The 17,232-nt window shown below is 36.9% G+C and overlaps 1 protein-coding gene across 1 annotated transcript; it reads left to right on the forward strand.

Moving 5' to 3' along the window:
* Window positions 1-317: 317 nt before the first annotated feature.
* LOC309491766 (ribonuclease inhibitor-like) lies at window positions 318-15,793 on the forward strand (the record flags this gene model as incomplete). Its single annotated transcript, XM_082190798.1, has 4 exons — window positions 318-482; window positions 11,241-11,411; window positions 12,936-13,111; window positions 14,379-15,793. Coding segments are annotated over 4 exons (517 nt in total), but the record flags the coding sequence as incomplete, so codon positions are not given.
* Window positions 15,794-17,232: the final 1,439 nt, after the last annotated feature.

Consider the following 17,232-nt stretch of genomic DNA (forward strand, 5'->3'; position numbering starts at 1 on the left):
GACTGTGATTGGCTACATTTCTCACCGCTGTAAAAACATTTGACGTTCTCCAGAGCTCAAACACAAAAACACACTTGAGAGTTTGCCAGTATGATATTATTACAGAATCAACTGAGGGTGATCTTGCATTCGCTTGAGAGTGCTTATATTTAAATTTGACTTTGTGATGTTTTTTTCCATTTTTTAATTTAACAAACTATTTGTGATCAAGCATTAATTGACGAACCCCCTGCAGTACGGCTGCGGACCCTTGTGTTAAACTGATCTGATCTGAACTGAGAGAGTGAAGAGTGTGTCATTGTTCTCTACAGGTTGAGGGATTGTGGAGTCACAGATGAAGGTTGTTCTGCTCTGGCTTCAGCTCTGAGATCAAACCCCTCACACCTGAGAGTTCTGAATCTGTCTGAGAATAAACTAGGAGATTCAGTTCATCTGCTCTCTGCTGTACTGGAGGATCCTCACTGTAAACTGGACACACTGTGGTAAGATGAACTCTCTGATAAACACATATTTTGTCCTTGGTAAATATATTATGTATTAGTTATGTAATAGTTTTTAACTTTTTTACTCAATGATCACCAACTTTGCTTGTTTTTTTTTGTGATCAAATTTTTATTCATTTTTTCTTTTAGAAAATAAAAGAAACATACAGGTATATACAAGCCACAAAAATAGAGTATAAACATATATATATATATATATTTTTTTTTTATATTATGTTAATCATATGCTTAATTATATATGCTTATGTATAGGTATGTATGTGAAAATATATATATATATATGTATGTGTGTGTGTGTGAATATATATATATATATATATATAGCCTATATAAAAAAAACCTAAAAAAAACCCCCCAGGTATAACCCATCCGCCCCCTGGATCCAGATCTCCAAATCTCAGTTACAACTTAAATCTGAAGCCCACGAAGAGTGGTTAGCAGTGAATGCCAAGCCTCTATTGCTGACTCTTTTGCACCGTGGACTCTAGCAGTCGACAACTCCAAGTAAACAATATCCATATATGTTAAAACCCAAGCCCGAAAAGAGAGTGAATGTGGAGGTTTCCAACGTGTGGCAATTAATTTTTTTGCAGCCGTAAGTCCAGCCAGCAATGCTCTTCTCTTATCCAATGTCAAACCCAACCTTGAAAGATCATTCAAAATGAGTGTATCAGGTGTACAAGGTAATCTAATCTTAAACAACCTAGAGAGGTTAAAGGCAATCATCTTCCAAAAGTCGGCCACTGGGGTACATTCCCAGAACATGTGAAAGTAACTGCCAATCACTTTGGAAGAACATAAAGTACACGTAGGATCGTTGATAACCTTCATCATATGAAGCTTCCTAGGAGTTAAATAAACCCTATGTACATAATTATAATGTATTTGCTGATGATCGGGGTTCCTGGACGCTAAACCCATACTGATCCACACTTTATCCCAATCAAATGTGGGTGCCAAATCTGGAACATCTCTCCTCCACACCGTGTCCAACGCCAGAGGTCTATAAGCATACCGCAGCACGAACCAGTAGAGTCTCGACACAAAACCCCTTGTACTCCCAACAGAGTGAAACAACTTTCGAAGTGGGTGTGGTGTGAGAGGGGCCTGTAAAGGGGCACCATTGCTTTTTAAAGCCGATCTCAACTGCAAATAAAAGAAAAAGGAGGTACGTGGTATACCATGCTTAATACAGATGTTCTGAAAAGTGAGTAACCCCCCCTCCCCATAAATATCACCAAGTGTACAAACGTTTTTGTTTTCCCAATCAGGAAATCGAATAGGACAACCGCCAATCAACAACCTCTCATTGTTAAATATAGGAAAGTGTGGGTCCCAAACAGAAGAGCAACCAGCCAATTTCTCCACCCTCCTCCATACCAATAACAAATATGAAATCATAGGACCAAATCTCAAACGGCACTGATGGGGTGAGATTTTAGCATGCAGAATGTTAGTAAAAGAGTATGGAGCTATCATCCGTTCCTCCAAAGTTCGCCAAGACACTTGAGCATCAGATTGAAACCAGGATAGGAGAGGTCTAAGTGTAAAGGCCCACTCATAGAACTTAAAATTTGGGAGAGACAGGCCACCGGCCTGCCTTTCTCGCTGCATAGTGGTGAGCTTAATGCGAGGTCGTTTGCCATGCCACAGAAATTTAGTTATTGCTGACTGTAATTTGCTCCAATAATTAGGGGGCGGGGGAAGGGGGAGCATCGAGCTGAAGAAATTGACTCTGGGCAGAATATTCATTTTGATTATGGCTACCCTGCCACGAAGCGAATTTGGCAGGTTTGACCACCTGTCCAGATCCGCCACAACTTTGTTAAGTGTTTTACAAAAATTGTTTTTAATAATTGTCTGTATGGAGGAAGAGATATCTATCCCCAGATAAGTGAAGTTTTTAGTGACTGGAATAGATGCAGGGATGGGAACATTACACATTGCCTGATTTAAAGGTAGCAAAGCTGATTTCTGCCAGCTTATTTTGAAACCAGAAAGCTTGCCATAAAGATCAAAGGTAGACAGAACATGTGGGATACATTGCACTGGGTTGTTTAAATACAATAAAACATCGTCAGCATACAGTGAGACATGATGATGTGTTCCTCTAATGGAAATTGGAGAGATTGTGGGTGAGCCGTGGATAGCTTGCGCCAGTGGTTCAAGAGAAAGGGCGAATAACAGAGGGCTAAGAGGGCAGCCTTGTCTTGATCCTCTCGAGACAGCAAAGGGAGAAGAACTAATTTTGCCCGTAAGTACTACAGCTGTAGGGTTTTTATACAGGACCTTAATCATATTAATAAACGGCAAACCGACTCCCATGAACTCTAACACTGACCACAGAAATGGCCACTCCAGGCGGTCAAAGGCCTTCATTGCATCTAGTGAAAGGACAGCAGCAGGGAAACCTTAAGCTTTGAGCTCCATCTATAACGTGTAACAGGGTTCCCGCGGGGTCTTAAAAAGTCTTAAAAAGTCTAAAATTCTGAACTTTAAATTTAAGGCCTTAAAATGTCTTAAAAACGGCCAGATTTTCATCCGTGGTCTTAAATTTCATTTAGTCAGGTCTAAAAAAGGTCTCTAAAACTTCTTTGTCATTGTGGAGAGCGCAGTGCATGGTTGCATAGCAACGACAGACGCCACGGGAAAATCCGACCAAATTTTACTATTAATAATAAAAGATAAGCTAAAGTGCATTGTAAATGTAAGTAATTTATCTTTTTATAAAAAATTATTTAAAGTCTGAAATATGTGAGGTTTATCTTTTTATAAAAAAAACTTTTTTGTCTAAACTTTATTTGAACTTGTACATGTTAGTATATAACATGTTGCAAGACACTTTTAAAATCTGGCTATCATTTTTAATGGTATTATTTTAATGTTTATGTAAAAAAAAAGTGCATATTGATGCTAATTTTATTTGTTATTTGCTGGTTTTCGACATTGTGTAGTATTAGTACTTTTTGAACAGGATTCTGTGATAACCGTGGTAATTTTTGTCACTATAATCATTGAAATGAAATGTTCATGCCATTTCATCTCTAGTTATGATCAACTAAAATCAACTAATTATGTGTTTTTTACAGTATAATATGCATAGTACAATTTTCTATAAAAAAATTATATATCTGATTCTGATTCTGACACACGTTGTTGGGTGTGGAAGGTTACTAATGTGATTGTTTTATCTGTAAATTAAATTAATGTTTTTTCAATTACTTAATTCATTGAAATAAAATTAATTCTTTGATTTGAATTTTTTTTTTGGCAATGCGTCGTGTAGGTCTTAAATGTCAAACTTTATGGTCTTAAAATGTCTTAAAAAGGTCTTAAATTTGACTTGCTGAAACCTGCTAGAACCCTGGTGTAAAAGTCTTCTAACATTATCTGTAGCAAGTCTAGACTTTATAAACCCTGTCTGGTCACTATGAACCAGTTCTGTCATATGACCTTGAAGCCGTCGGGCCAGTAATTTCGCGTAAATCTTTAAATCTGCATTTAAAAGCGAAAGAGGCCTGTAACTGGAGCACTCATGGGTCCTTTCCTTTTTTAAGAAGCAGTGAAATTAATGCAGAATTAACATCCCTAGAAAATGATCCCACTCTGATCGAGTAAAGGATCATATCCAATAAAAGCGGACCGATCAGGGGCCAAAAGGTAAGATAAAATTCGGGTGGAATTCCGTCTGGCCCTGGTGATCTACCTTTACGCATGTCCCTAGCAGCTGCCTCGCACTCCTGCAATGTAATAGGGCGATCTAGGTTTATGGAGTCATCAGTGCTAAGGCGGGATAGTTTAACGCCATTCAGGAAATTATCGCAGACATGTTTATCAAAATTACTTTCCGAATGATATAACTCCTGATAAAAGGAGGCAAAAGAAGCATTTACTTTCTTTGGGTCACATTGTATAGTGCAGTCTTTGTCTTTAATGCAAAAAATATCAGCAAAGTGCTCATCCGTCCGGAGTTTCATTGCTAGTAAACGACTGGGTTTTGAGGAGTTAAAATAGTAAGTTTGTCTTGTTTTGTGCATGAGGAATTCTGAACGGCGCCTCAGAAGAGAGTTAATCTCTTTTTTAATCAGTTCCTTCTGTAGGGCTGTGTAATCGTTAAAATTATGTTGCAGTGAAGCATCAAGGGTGGCATATTTTAATTCTAAAGCTTCCAATTTGGCTGCACGTGCTTTGTTTCGCGTTGAAGCATATAAAGTGGTGTTACTCCTTATAAAGCCTTTTACCGCCTCCCAAAGTATCCTTGGATCAAAAACAGAGCCGACATTAAAGGAGAAGTTCACTTTTAAAAAAACTTTTGCTGATAATTTACTCACCCCCATGTCATCCAAGATGTCCATGTCTTTCTTTCTTCAGTCGAAAAGAAATTAAGGTTTTTGATGAAAACATTCCAGGATTTTTTCACATATTATGGATTCCATTGGGACCCAAACGGTTCAAGGTCCAAATGACAGTTTCATTGCCGCTTCAAAGGGCTTTAAACGATACCAGACGATGAATAAGGGTCTTATCTAGCGAAACGATCGGTCATTTCAAAAATAAAATAAAAAGTTGACGTTTTATAAGCACAAATGTTCGGCTTGCTCTGTTCTGTGATGCGCGTTCGTGACGTCACGTAATACGCAATTACGTTGAAAAGGTCACGCTTGAAAAATTGAAGAAAATGTTCTTTTTGGCTTTTTAATATTAAAACACTCAGGATGCGCACACGAAATGGGCATTTTAAACGATAAACTGACACAAATACATTTGAAAATGTTTATATGGTCCTCCTTCCGCACATTTGTAAACACATCAAACTTGACCTTTTCAACGTAATTGCGTATTACGTGACGTCACGAACGCGCATCACAGAACAGAGCAAGGCGAACATTTGTGCTTATAAAACGTCAACTTTTTATTTTATTTTTGAAATGACCGATCGTTTCGCTAGATAAGACCCTTATTCATCGTCTGGTATCGTTTAAAGCCCTTTGAAGCGGCAATGAAACTGTCATTTGGACCTTGAACCGTTTGGGTCCCAATGGAATCCATAATATGTGGAAAAATCCTGGAATGTTTTCATCAAAAACCTTAATTTCTTTTCGACTGAAGAAAGAAAGACATGGACATCTTGGATGACATGGGGGTGAGTAAATTATCAGCAAAAGTTTTTTCAAAAGTGAACTTCTCCTTTAAATTCCAAAAATTCGCAAAAATTAGTTTCAAACTGAGTTTTGAATGATTCATCACGCAGTAGGGAAGTGTTAAAACGCCACCTGGGGGCTTTAGTGGAAGATGGGCGAACAGTAACCGAACAATATATGGGTTTGTGATCAGACCAGGTAACCGGAATGTAATGCGCATTTTGAATATTTTGAAATAAATCTTTTGAGGCAAAGATAAAATCTAGCCTCGAGAAGGATTTATGTCTCGCTGAGTAAAATGAAAAGTCTTTTAAAGAAGGGTTTAACAAACGCCAAATGTCGACCATGCCTGTGTCGGATGCCCAGTGGCGCAACGCCTCAGATGCAAGATGTTGGTCCCTAGTCTCGCTGCCACCTGATCTGTCCATGCCACTGTCCCACACCGCATTGAAATCTGCCCCAAGAACTAAATGAAACCCTGTGAGATCAAGCAAAGATTTAGTTAATAGTTGAAAAAAAGTGCGATCAAATGCATTAGGGGCATAAGCAGAAATAAGTGCAATGTTTTTCCCATCCATGCAAATCTTTGCAATGGCTATCCTGAACGGCTATCCTGAACAGAAGAATTGGAATCTGTTTTGGGAGCGTCCTAGGCTTTTCCGTGCTGATGGCTTACACCCAAGCAGATTCGGAGCGGATCTTCTGTCGGATAACATCTCCAAAATGTTAAATACCCTTTGACTAGTAACCAAAAGTCCAAATCATAGTCTCTGCTGCACCAATTCAACTGATATAAATACTAGTGTAGAACATTGCATAGAAACCGTGTCTATTCCTCGTTTAGTGAGATCAAATAATAAATCTAATGCAGGATCTAGGAAAAATCTAATTGTTATTAAAACAGAAAATGTTGCTATTAGTAAACAAAAACTATTTCTAAAGCTAGGTCTTCTAAACATTAGATCACTCACACCTAAGGCAGTTATTGTAAATGAAATAGTCACAGATAATAGCTTCGATATACTTTGCCTTACTGAAACCTGGCTTAAACCAAATGATTATTTCGGTATTAATGAGTCTACTCCTCCTGGATACTGTTATAAGCATGAGCCTCGTCTGATTGGCCGTGGCGGAGGTGTTGCAACCATTTATAAAGATATTCTAAATGTTACCCAGAAAACGGGTTATACGTTTATTTCATTTGAAGTACTTGTACTAAATGTTACGCTCTTAGATGTTAGAAAAACATCCCTATTATCTCTAGCCTTGGCTACCGTATATAGACCGCCAGGGCCTTACGCTGATTTCCTAAAAGAGTTTGCAGATTTTCTCTCAGACCTATTAGTCAATGTCGATAAAGCACTAATTGTTGGAGATTTTAACATACACGTAGATAATCCAAATGATGCGTTAGGAGCTGCGTTTACAGATTTATTAAATTCATTTGGGGTCAAGCAAAACGTCACCGGACCAACTCATCGTCTTAATCATACACTCGATTTAATTATATCACATGGAACCGATCCAACCGATATAGATATCATTCCACAAAGTGATGAAGTCACTGATCACTACATGGTAACTTGCATATTACGTACTGCTGTAATATGTCATGCGGCGTCGCGTTATCAACCAGGCAGAACAATCCTCCCATCCACCATAGATAATTTCTCAAATTGCTTATCTAATCTGTCTCAGCTGCTGCCTGAACCCAAACAAACAGATGAACTAGAAGAACTAACTAGCACTATGAGCACCATTCTCTCTAGAACATTGGATGTGGTTGCACCTATTAAATTAAAAAAGGTCAGAGAGAAAAATAAAGCACCATGGTATAACAATACTACGCATGTTTTAAAGAGAGAAACGCGTATTTTAGAGCGTAAATGGAAACAAACTAATTTAGAGGTCTTTAGAATCGCGTGGAAAGACAGTATGTCGCGTTATAAAAAGGCCCTAAAAGCGGCCAGGGCTGAGCACCTCCGCAAACTAATAGAAAACAACCAAAACAATCCAAGGTTTTTATTTAACACCGTGGCTAGACTAACAAATAAACAGACGTCACCCGAACAAAATATCCCGTTACAGTTCAGTAGTAATGATTTCATGAACTTCTTCACTGAGAAAATAGAAAGCATCAGAACCACAATTGTAAACGTTTACAATTTACACATTTACACAAATTACACATCCACACAACACAAATGAGAGACAATTGAATAAATTGCATTGAGAGCTCATTTTCTGTACAATTATAGTTTGACCAGGAAAACCAAAACCAGTATTTTATGTGTGATTCATAGACACTCAGTTAAACAATAAATTACAAGTGATACTTACTTCAGTCCAAATGCACATTAAATAAATATTCAGTTAAATCAGTGAACATCACAGGTGAGCCAATGCTTGATTAAACATGCTAATCCTAAAACATAAATGTTCTCCCCAGTATATACAGTACTGTGCAAAAGTCTTAGGCATGTTAATACCCCCCCCCCCCCCCCCCCCCCCCCCAAAAAGATGGTTTTAAGTCAGTTATTTATATATTTTGCTGTAATGTGTCAGTAGGAAATATCAGTTTAGATTTCCAAACATTCTTTTTGCCATTAATTGTAATAATCCAGTGAGATTTGTGTATGCACAAGGAATCTGACAACAGCCGGTATGATCTGATCTCACCATCATCGAGTCCGTCTGTGATTACATGAAGAAACAGAAAAATGATTAACATGCCTAAGACTTTTGCACAGTACTATATAGTATATATATATAATTACTCCACATCACAAACAAGACAAAACATTACACAAATACACAAAGTATAAATGTTATATTAAAACAACAGTGTTTTTGAACTGACAGAGTTACAACACCCACAGACTTCCATAGGAATCGAGGAATGCGGAAGTAAAGTTTTGTATTGCAGTAAATATCATTACAATAAGGCAAAACAAAACTATAATAAATGTCCTAAAGAACAGAGCACAATATAAAACAGGAAAAAGAAATAGAAAAAATAATAATATCAGGGACAAAAAGGTTTCTAATAATTAACATTTCTTTAATAAATTGATTAATCTTCCACTTTTCAATGTTGACATTCTCTGATCCTCTTCGGTTTAAAAATGACCGAACACATTTTTAATTTAATTGTTTTGCTTCATCTGAATGCGATGACACTTGGTGACGTTTGTTGTATTAGCTTTTGTGAACACACACAAAATAATCATAGACATGATTCGGATATGGTAAAGGGTCGTAAAAAAAAAATGTCACACTTGGTTCCTTCAAAAATGACCGACAGGAAATGAATGGGAAATACGAGAAACTCAGAGAAACTTTTGGTGGTACACACACACACACACACACACACACACACACACACACACACACACACACAGAGAGAGAGAAATGAACTAGTTAGACTGCAACAGCAAATTTTGATAATATGCAAAATAAAATCAATAAATGAAGAAAAATACAAAAGAGACTCTCTCGCTCAAATGCGCACACACACACACACACACACACACACACACACACAAAGAAATTAACTGGTAAGACTGCAACAGCAAACTTTGAGAATATGCGAAATAAAACCAATAAATTAAAAAATACAAAAGAGACTCTCTCTCGCTCAAATGCACACGCACACTCTCTCTCTCTCTCTCTCTCTCTCTCTCTCTCTCTCTCTCTCTCTCTCTCTCTCTCTCTCTCTCTGTCTCTCTCTCTCTCTCTCTCTCTCTCTCTCTCTCTCTCTCTCTCTCTCTCTCTCTGTCTCTCTCACACACACACACACAAATAATAATAATAATTGTTTGGTCTTATTTTAGCCTAATAGGTGTTCCTGATATCTGTTGCATATGCAACAATACATAAAATAATTACAGTTTGTATGTACATAGTTAAACTAATATTTATTATTATAATTACATTTTTATTCCTGTTTTTTAACCTACAGTTTGATAATGATTGTTTGCTGTTGTTATTTTATTGTTTTTGCTGTTAGATCATAATTGCTGTTCCCTTCTGAAGTTTTATTACCATTTATAGAATTAAACTGAATAAAATACCAATTAATTGCAAAATGTCTGTATAAAGTGTTTTGAATTATCACTATCCATCCCTTATTTTGTCAGATTTTTTGAATTATCAAATACTGATTAACAAAAATGCTTGCATTGTGTTCCTTTTCTAACCAAACATTATTGTTTGATTGTAATCATAATGCAAAACCTGATACTTATGTAACAAAAATATCTAAACCTTGACAAAACGTAGTCTTTTAGAATGTCTAAATGTATATCTAAATAAAAAATAAACTAATAAAATGGAGAAATCATGTCTAAAAAAAACAATGGGAATCAAAAAGCCTCTCTATGTATTTATATAGGGAGCAACAGTACAGCCTACAGGCGGTTACACGACATTACACAAGTTTTTACTTTTTAACGCCACTGGATGACGCTTTTCTCACTTCAAAAAATGGATTTTAAAGGCCTGCACTAATGTGACATGTTGCATTTATTGAAAAATAATAATAATACAAATAAAAATATGAATTCTAATGGAACAAAATGCTCTTTTTTTTTTTTTTATATAATTATTGCATAGTACCATAGAAACCTTTCTAAATTCGAAATAATAATAAAAAAATATTATTGAACAAAAATATATTACATTGGTTTTCCTGGAAAAAAAAAGACATTTTAAGGCTTCGGTCACTTTTGACCGCGAAGGAGCCAAGTGTGACCCCTAAACGAAGAGGACCAGAGGGATTTACAGTAAATCCAAAATTGTTTTTAAAATACAGAAAACAATGCACTGAAAAAGTGTGTTGGATTTAAATGATTGAATCATGCACATCAGCTCCACATGAACCAATTAAGTTCAACAAAGATTGCTACGAAACTATTAATTAGCAATAGCATATATTAGCATGCTAAATGCTAAGCATGAAATCTAATTGAAATATACTGTAAGTAATAAACATATTAGAAAAAAATATTCTTTTAAATGGCCATTAATGGATCATTATTGGACAAATATTTAGAAACAAAAATATCTTCAAAATATTAAATGAATATTATTGAACTAAAATATAGTACATTTAATTGATAAAGTTACACTTCAGGTGTTATTAATGTTATCTCTTTATCACTCCATAGTTACAGCACTGCATGGCATTTGTCCCTCAGTTTCTCCTCAAGTTCATGGAGAACCGGCATCCTTTATAAAGCAGTGTAGAATATAGAGGCATTGCTTGTCACTACATTCAAATCACATCACACATTGCAATCTTTAATAAAATGGTCATTTTACACACTGTTTACACAGCGTCATTGTTCTCTACAGGTTGAAATATTGTGGAGTCACAGATGAAGGTTGTTTGAGGAAGATCTTGCATTCGCTTGAGAGTGCTTATATTTAAATTTGACTTTGTGATGTTTTTTACCCATGTTTGAATTTTTTAACAAAAAATGATTTGTGATCAAGCATTAATTGACGGACCCCCTGCAGTACGGCTGCGGACCCTTGTGTTAAACTGATCTGATCTGAACTGAGAGAGTGAAGAGTGTGTCATTGTTCTCTACAGGTTGAGGGATTGTGGAGTCACAGATGAAGGTTGTTCTGCTCTGGCTTCAGCTCTGAGATCAAACCCCTCACACCTGAGAGATCTGAATCTGTCTGGGAATAAACTAGGAGATTCAGTTCATCTGCTCTCTGCTGTACTGGAGGATCCTCACTGTAAACTGGAGACACTGTGGTAAGATCATATATGACTCACACATGAAACACAATGTAAAGTCGCCTATATTTGAAATGTTCAGCCTTTTTCTGCTGCTGTGTTATTGAGCTTATTGAACTGTAAGTGATTTGTAAGCTCACGCTAAATCGGCCCAAAGTCCGGCATCCGACCAGCGCGGAAGGTCTTAACGTGTTACTGTCCTTTTCTCGAGGCAAAGTATTTTTTGATTTAATGCAATACATCTGAATATGTATTCTCTGGTTATTTCATCTGACTCCATGAATGAAAAGGTTTAATGATATCTGTGGATCATTAATTGTGAGCGAATATTTGACTATTCCTTTTAACTCTTTAATGCAAATAATGCCAAAGTCAGTTAGAATAATCAAATGTAACAATTTATTATGTCAGGTAAATGTATCATGCCAATTTCTTAATCAATTCAAATATAATCGATACAAAACATCAAATACTCTGGAAAATGAGAAGAGATGCAAACCCAACAATAAGAAATACATGAGGCTGAAGATCTCTCTCTCTCTCTCTCTCTCTCTCTCTCTCTCTCTCTCAGCCTCACGGGCGAATCTGAGGTACAGAAAAAGGCCTCGAATTCCCTGCTGCATTTCATTAAATAGCCAGGACCTCTTTCACTTGGAAATATCTTTTAACAATGGAAATTTGCATTCAGAGGTTACACCTTTGGGTGTAGGGAGACCATTTGTCTAGAGGCCAACCCCTCCTAGTGTGCTAGTTATCCATAAACTCTCAAAAACCTTATTACCTTTTGTTTTACTTATTTGGAAACGAGACATTTGTACCAGTCGCACTGTGACATTTTAAATGATACCAAACATGAAAAATACTCTGTGATAATCATTCACATTAAACTATACATTTTCTTGGGTGATTTACATGTGGTCTCAGCATGAGAGAGGGGGAGTGAGGAAGAGGAGGAGAGATGTGTTCTGAGGTGTAACTTTGCCTCACAAATGCTGAGTTCAAATGGTAATTTCCAGAGAGGTCCTTTGTCCTCTCAGGGTCTGGGTGCTCCCCAAACAGACTGTCCGGCATTTCCTAATTGATCAATTCTTACAGATTGAACACATGAGCTGCTCTTCAGGAACATGATTCTGCAGGACTGAGTCACTGAAATACACACTGTCACATCACAATCAACACTTCAGTCTCTTGATTTTAAACCGACTCGATCTCAACACATTCAGAACTGAGAAATGAAGAACATGCTGGATTTATTCTTGCAGTTCATCACGTTCATCTTTCTGCAGGGACTGTTTTTTTAAATATTCTTTACACGATTAAAACAAATCATTACTCCATACGTACTGTATTAGTACAGATCTAAAGACTAGATGTTTAATAATCATGTTTTGAGCTCTTTGACATTTTAGATCTCAGTCCAATGATCCATCAAAACATTTTATTTGTGCTTTAAGTTTGTATTTTCTCTTTAATAATGGATTCACTGCTAAACTGATCTGATCTGAACTGAGAGAGTGAAGAGTGTGTCATTGTTCTCTACAGGTTGAGGGATTGTGGAGTCACAGATGAAGGTTGTTCTGCTCTGGCTTCAGCTCTGAGATCAAACCCCTCACACCTGAGACATCTGGATCTGACTGAGAATAAACTAGGAGATTCAGACGTGAAGCTTCTCTCTGATCTGAAGAATGATCCACATTATAAACTGGAGACACTATATTGTAAGTAGATTATTTACTACAGATTACAAAATACAGTAATTTGTAACATATTTCGTTAGATTACACGAGCTTTGTAACCTAATCTAAATAATTTAGAATACTTTGGAATATTAATAAGGTTTGTAACACAAAGGGTCCACCAAACATAGGACTTGGTTTTCCCCTGCATATTATTTTAATGACATCAGTTTTACACAGTATTTCTTGAAGAAAACAAAAATATTTTTAGTTTTTAGTAAACATTTAGTTTAATATTTTAGTAAAATATTTGTTTTATATATATATATATATATATATATTTTTTTTTTTTATTTTTTTTACTGATGCAACACAATGCATTAAAAGCTGGGGTGTGTAAACTTTTTAAATTGCATGAACAGGATAAATTGTAATTATTTTGTCTTCTGTGAAACCGGGAAGTATTCGCTTCTGAAGGGCAGTACTGAATGAAAAAAAAAAAGATGATCTTTAAACAAAATGTACACATCATCATAATCCTGTTTAAAGTTTACACCCCCTGCTCTTAATACATCGTTTCCTCCTTAAGCATCAGTAAATGTTTTTACCTTTTGTAATAGTTGTGTATGAGTCACTCAATTGTCCTTAATGTAAAAATATGAATCTCAAAATCATACAGTCATTGTTGGAAAGGTGTCAAATATGCAGAAGATTCTGGAAAACCTAAAAATGTGCAAAACCTGGAGGATTTTTCTGGAGAACAGCGAGTTTAACTGCTCAGTTATTTAGATCCTGTAATAAACATTATTTGTTCTCATTATTCTGAGAACACACACAGTCTCTATGGAATGGACTACATATGCCGTATTATCATTTAATCAGTTAGTACATAGATGTTGTCCGACAGGAGGTCCGCTCTGACTCTCGGCTGCAGGACATTGTCACAGAAGAATCTAGATCACTCCCAGAAAAGATTACAATTAATTGAGAGAGTAGTTTCTGTTCATCACATCATTCATATAATGCGAATAATCGACTGAACCTTTCGTTTCCACGACGGTAAGTGGGAAGTGTTCCTGACACGATGATCTGTTCACAATGGTCTTGATCAGGATCTTCCTCATCTTGTCGTTCTCCCGCGTGCAGAACAACAGCTCTGATGTTCTCCTCACCTTTATATCTCTGGCTGTAATATTAATGTACTCTGTATGTATCTCTGCCTGTGTTTGTTCTGAAATGAATCTACTGATGTGATGTGACCGCAGTAATGTCTCATACTCCATATGTGACTCTGTGTGTTTAATTGTAGTTTAAGGATCAGCTGATGGTGAATAAGGAGCCGCTACAGAGACGTCACAGTCACACAGTCAACAGAGACTGAAGACACAGAGACTGAAGACACAGAGACCGAAGACACAGAGACCGAAGACGCAGAGACCGAAGACGCAGAGACCGAAGACACAGAGACCGAAGACACAGAGACCGAAGACACAGAGACCGAAGACACAGAGACCGAAGACGCAGAGACCGAAGACGCAGAGACCGAAGACACAGAGACTGAAGACACAGAGACCGAAGACGCAGAGACTGAAGACACAGAGACCGAAGACGCAGAGACTGAAGACACAGAGACTGAAGACACAGAGACTGAAGACACAGAGACCGAAGACGCAGAGACTGAAGACACAGAGACCGAAGACGCAGAGACTGAAGACGCAGAGACTGAAGACACAGAGACTGAAGACACAGAGACTGAAGACACAGAGACTGAAGACACAGAGACTGAAGACACAGAGACTGAAGACACAGAGACCGAAGACGCAGAGACCGAAGACGCAGAGACTGTGACATTACTATTTTATTAATTTTTTCTGTATGTGCAGCTGCAAGTTTTTTTGTTTGTTTGTTGTTGTTTTTTTACTTTTGGTTCAGATCCAAAGACAGTTTGAAAAAGCATGAAACCTTAATACATTTTCTTTGTGTACAGGAATGCACCCTTATGTCTCTTATGAACTGGTTTTACATTTATCAATGGTGAAGTTGCTCGGAAGTCATCATCTAAGAAATTCTTCTTGAACTGAAAATTTGTTTTGTTACTTAATTATTTAAACTTTCATGATGGTTTCACATTGCGACATTGTTTTTCTTTAACCTATTCTACACTTGTAAGTTTCACTCTCGGTCCCATCACCGATCAGTAAAAAAAAAAAAAAAAAATAAAAGTGTTTTTTGTACAGTGTATTTACATAATAATTTGAATGTAATAAGATAACGTTCATTTTGGATGAAGACTTATTTAGCCTGCACAAAATGATCATATTCATCTGAAATGATGGGTCAATCTGATGATCATCATGTTCACAAGAAAGCAAACAGAAGACAGAGCATAAAAGATTATTGAATTTACAGTTTGCTTGTTTTTGTGTGTAACATGATGTTTATTCATTTATTCTTATTATAGAAGGTATAATATCTCACCACTGTAATAGAGGAAATGCAAACTGTCAAAAGTAGCTCTCATTTGTCCACTGGCCAAAGTGTTTTAAAGACACAGCTGTGAAGTGTTGAGCTCACTGCTGTCCTGGGACACTTAAACCATTGTGGAACATTACCTTGAATATGTGCAGGAAGAGCTTCTCTGATCTGATCAAACTCTGTTTCTGTGCAAATCAATCCATGCATTATAACTGTAACCATAATAATACCAGGCATGTGTGACAGTGAGTATCTGTTGTCTCATTTCACTGGCCAGCTCTGTGTAATTCTCTCTGCAGTGGCTCTGAGCTCCAGTCCAGGGCTGCGTTTCCCAGAAGCATTGTGAAGTTGATCGTGAAGACCATTTGCCACCAATGTCCTCTACGATCAACTTATCTCACAATGCTTTGGGAAACGCAGCCCAGGTTTTTCTCTCAGATACCCAGACATTGGCCTATTGTGAGAGATTTCTTTGTACCGCATATATCCAGAGTCTTTATTGCGCAACCACAAACTCTAATGATCACAGTACATCTATGTGTGTAAGTCGCATAGTTGTACTATGTTTTACTAGTTTTACGACGTAGGCAATTGCATAGATACAAATAGAAATCCTTTTCATTGCTGAATGTGTTCCTAACAATTCAACTATTAATTTTCCCACACAGGGCCTCTGACGTGAGTTCACGAGAGCGCCACGGCGCATGCGCGAGAACTGAGAAGTTTTCCCTTCATAAAACGCTTAGTTTCTCCTTGCCCATATCTTGCATGACTCAGTACATAATTGCAGAGATTCACTTTCATATCTTTATAGTCTACACAATCTCCAATTTTTTTCCATTCATCTTGTTTAACATTTCCCCCCCAGTTTTCTTTGATTAGCTCTTTTAGCTTTTCATGAAAACCATCAAGTTCTCTGCACTCTAAAAAAACATGCATCAACGTTTCTGGAGCAGATCTACACACATCACAATCCCTCTTTATGTTCTTGTTTATCTGGTGGAGGACCACTTTCCTGTAGATTCTGTTGTGTCTTAATTTAAAATCCAGGTTTTCACATTCTATTCCATTGTACTTTACACATAGATTTTCCCAAATTTCCTTAACCTTTAAGCCAGGGAGCACCTTAGGCCACACATTTTCTGATGCTGGTAATTTGATCTCTTTTTTCAAAATAAATGTGTACATCATATTAGTGGATACTCCTTCTAGTAGTCTTTTCCCATCACCTCCGTCAAAATACAAATCTGGCAATCCCCATTCCCCAGGTTTAACAGTTTCATTTTCAATACTCTCTACCCCAGGCTCTGGGCAGACTTGTCTTAATATTTTCACACATCGAGTCCACTTTTGACATTTCGATTTCATCATCCCACTCCGAAACACAATCATATAAGGCTCTATTAGGTAAGAACCCTCTTACATCATATGCTATATCCTTAACTTGTCTCACTCCTGCTTTCATATACAATTTGTCATAAAACACTCTCTCTTTCATTCTAAAATTTGGATATAAAAATATCGGTTGTTTTAAAACTTGATTTATATTTTCACACTCATACTGTATATTTCTGTATATGACCTCTGCCCACACACTTAGCACTTCCTGATAAAACAGCGGCATTTTGTCATACATCGGCTTTTTCAATCCCATAAAAAGCCCTTCTTCCCCACATCCACTACATTTG

Source organism: Leuciscus leuciscus, assembly GCF_965113295.1.
Source record: "Leuciscus leuciscus genome assembly, contig: HAP1_SCAFFOLD_544, whole genome shotgun sequence".
Taxonomy (NCBI): domain Eukaryota; kingdom Metazoa; phylum Chordata; class Actinopteri; order Cypriniformes; family Leuciscidae; genus Leuciscus; species Leuciscus leuciscus.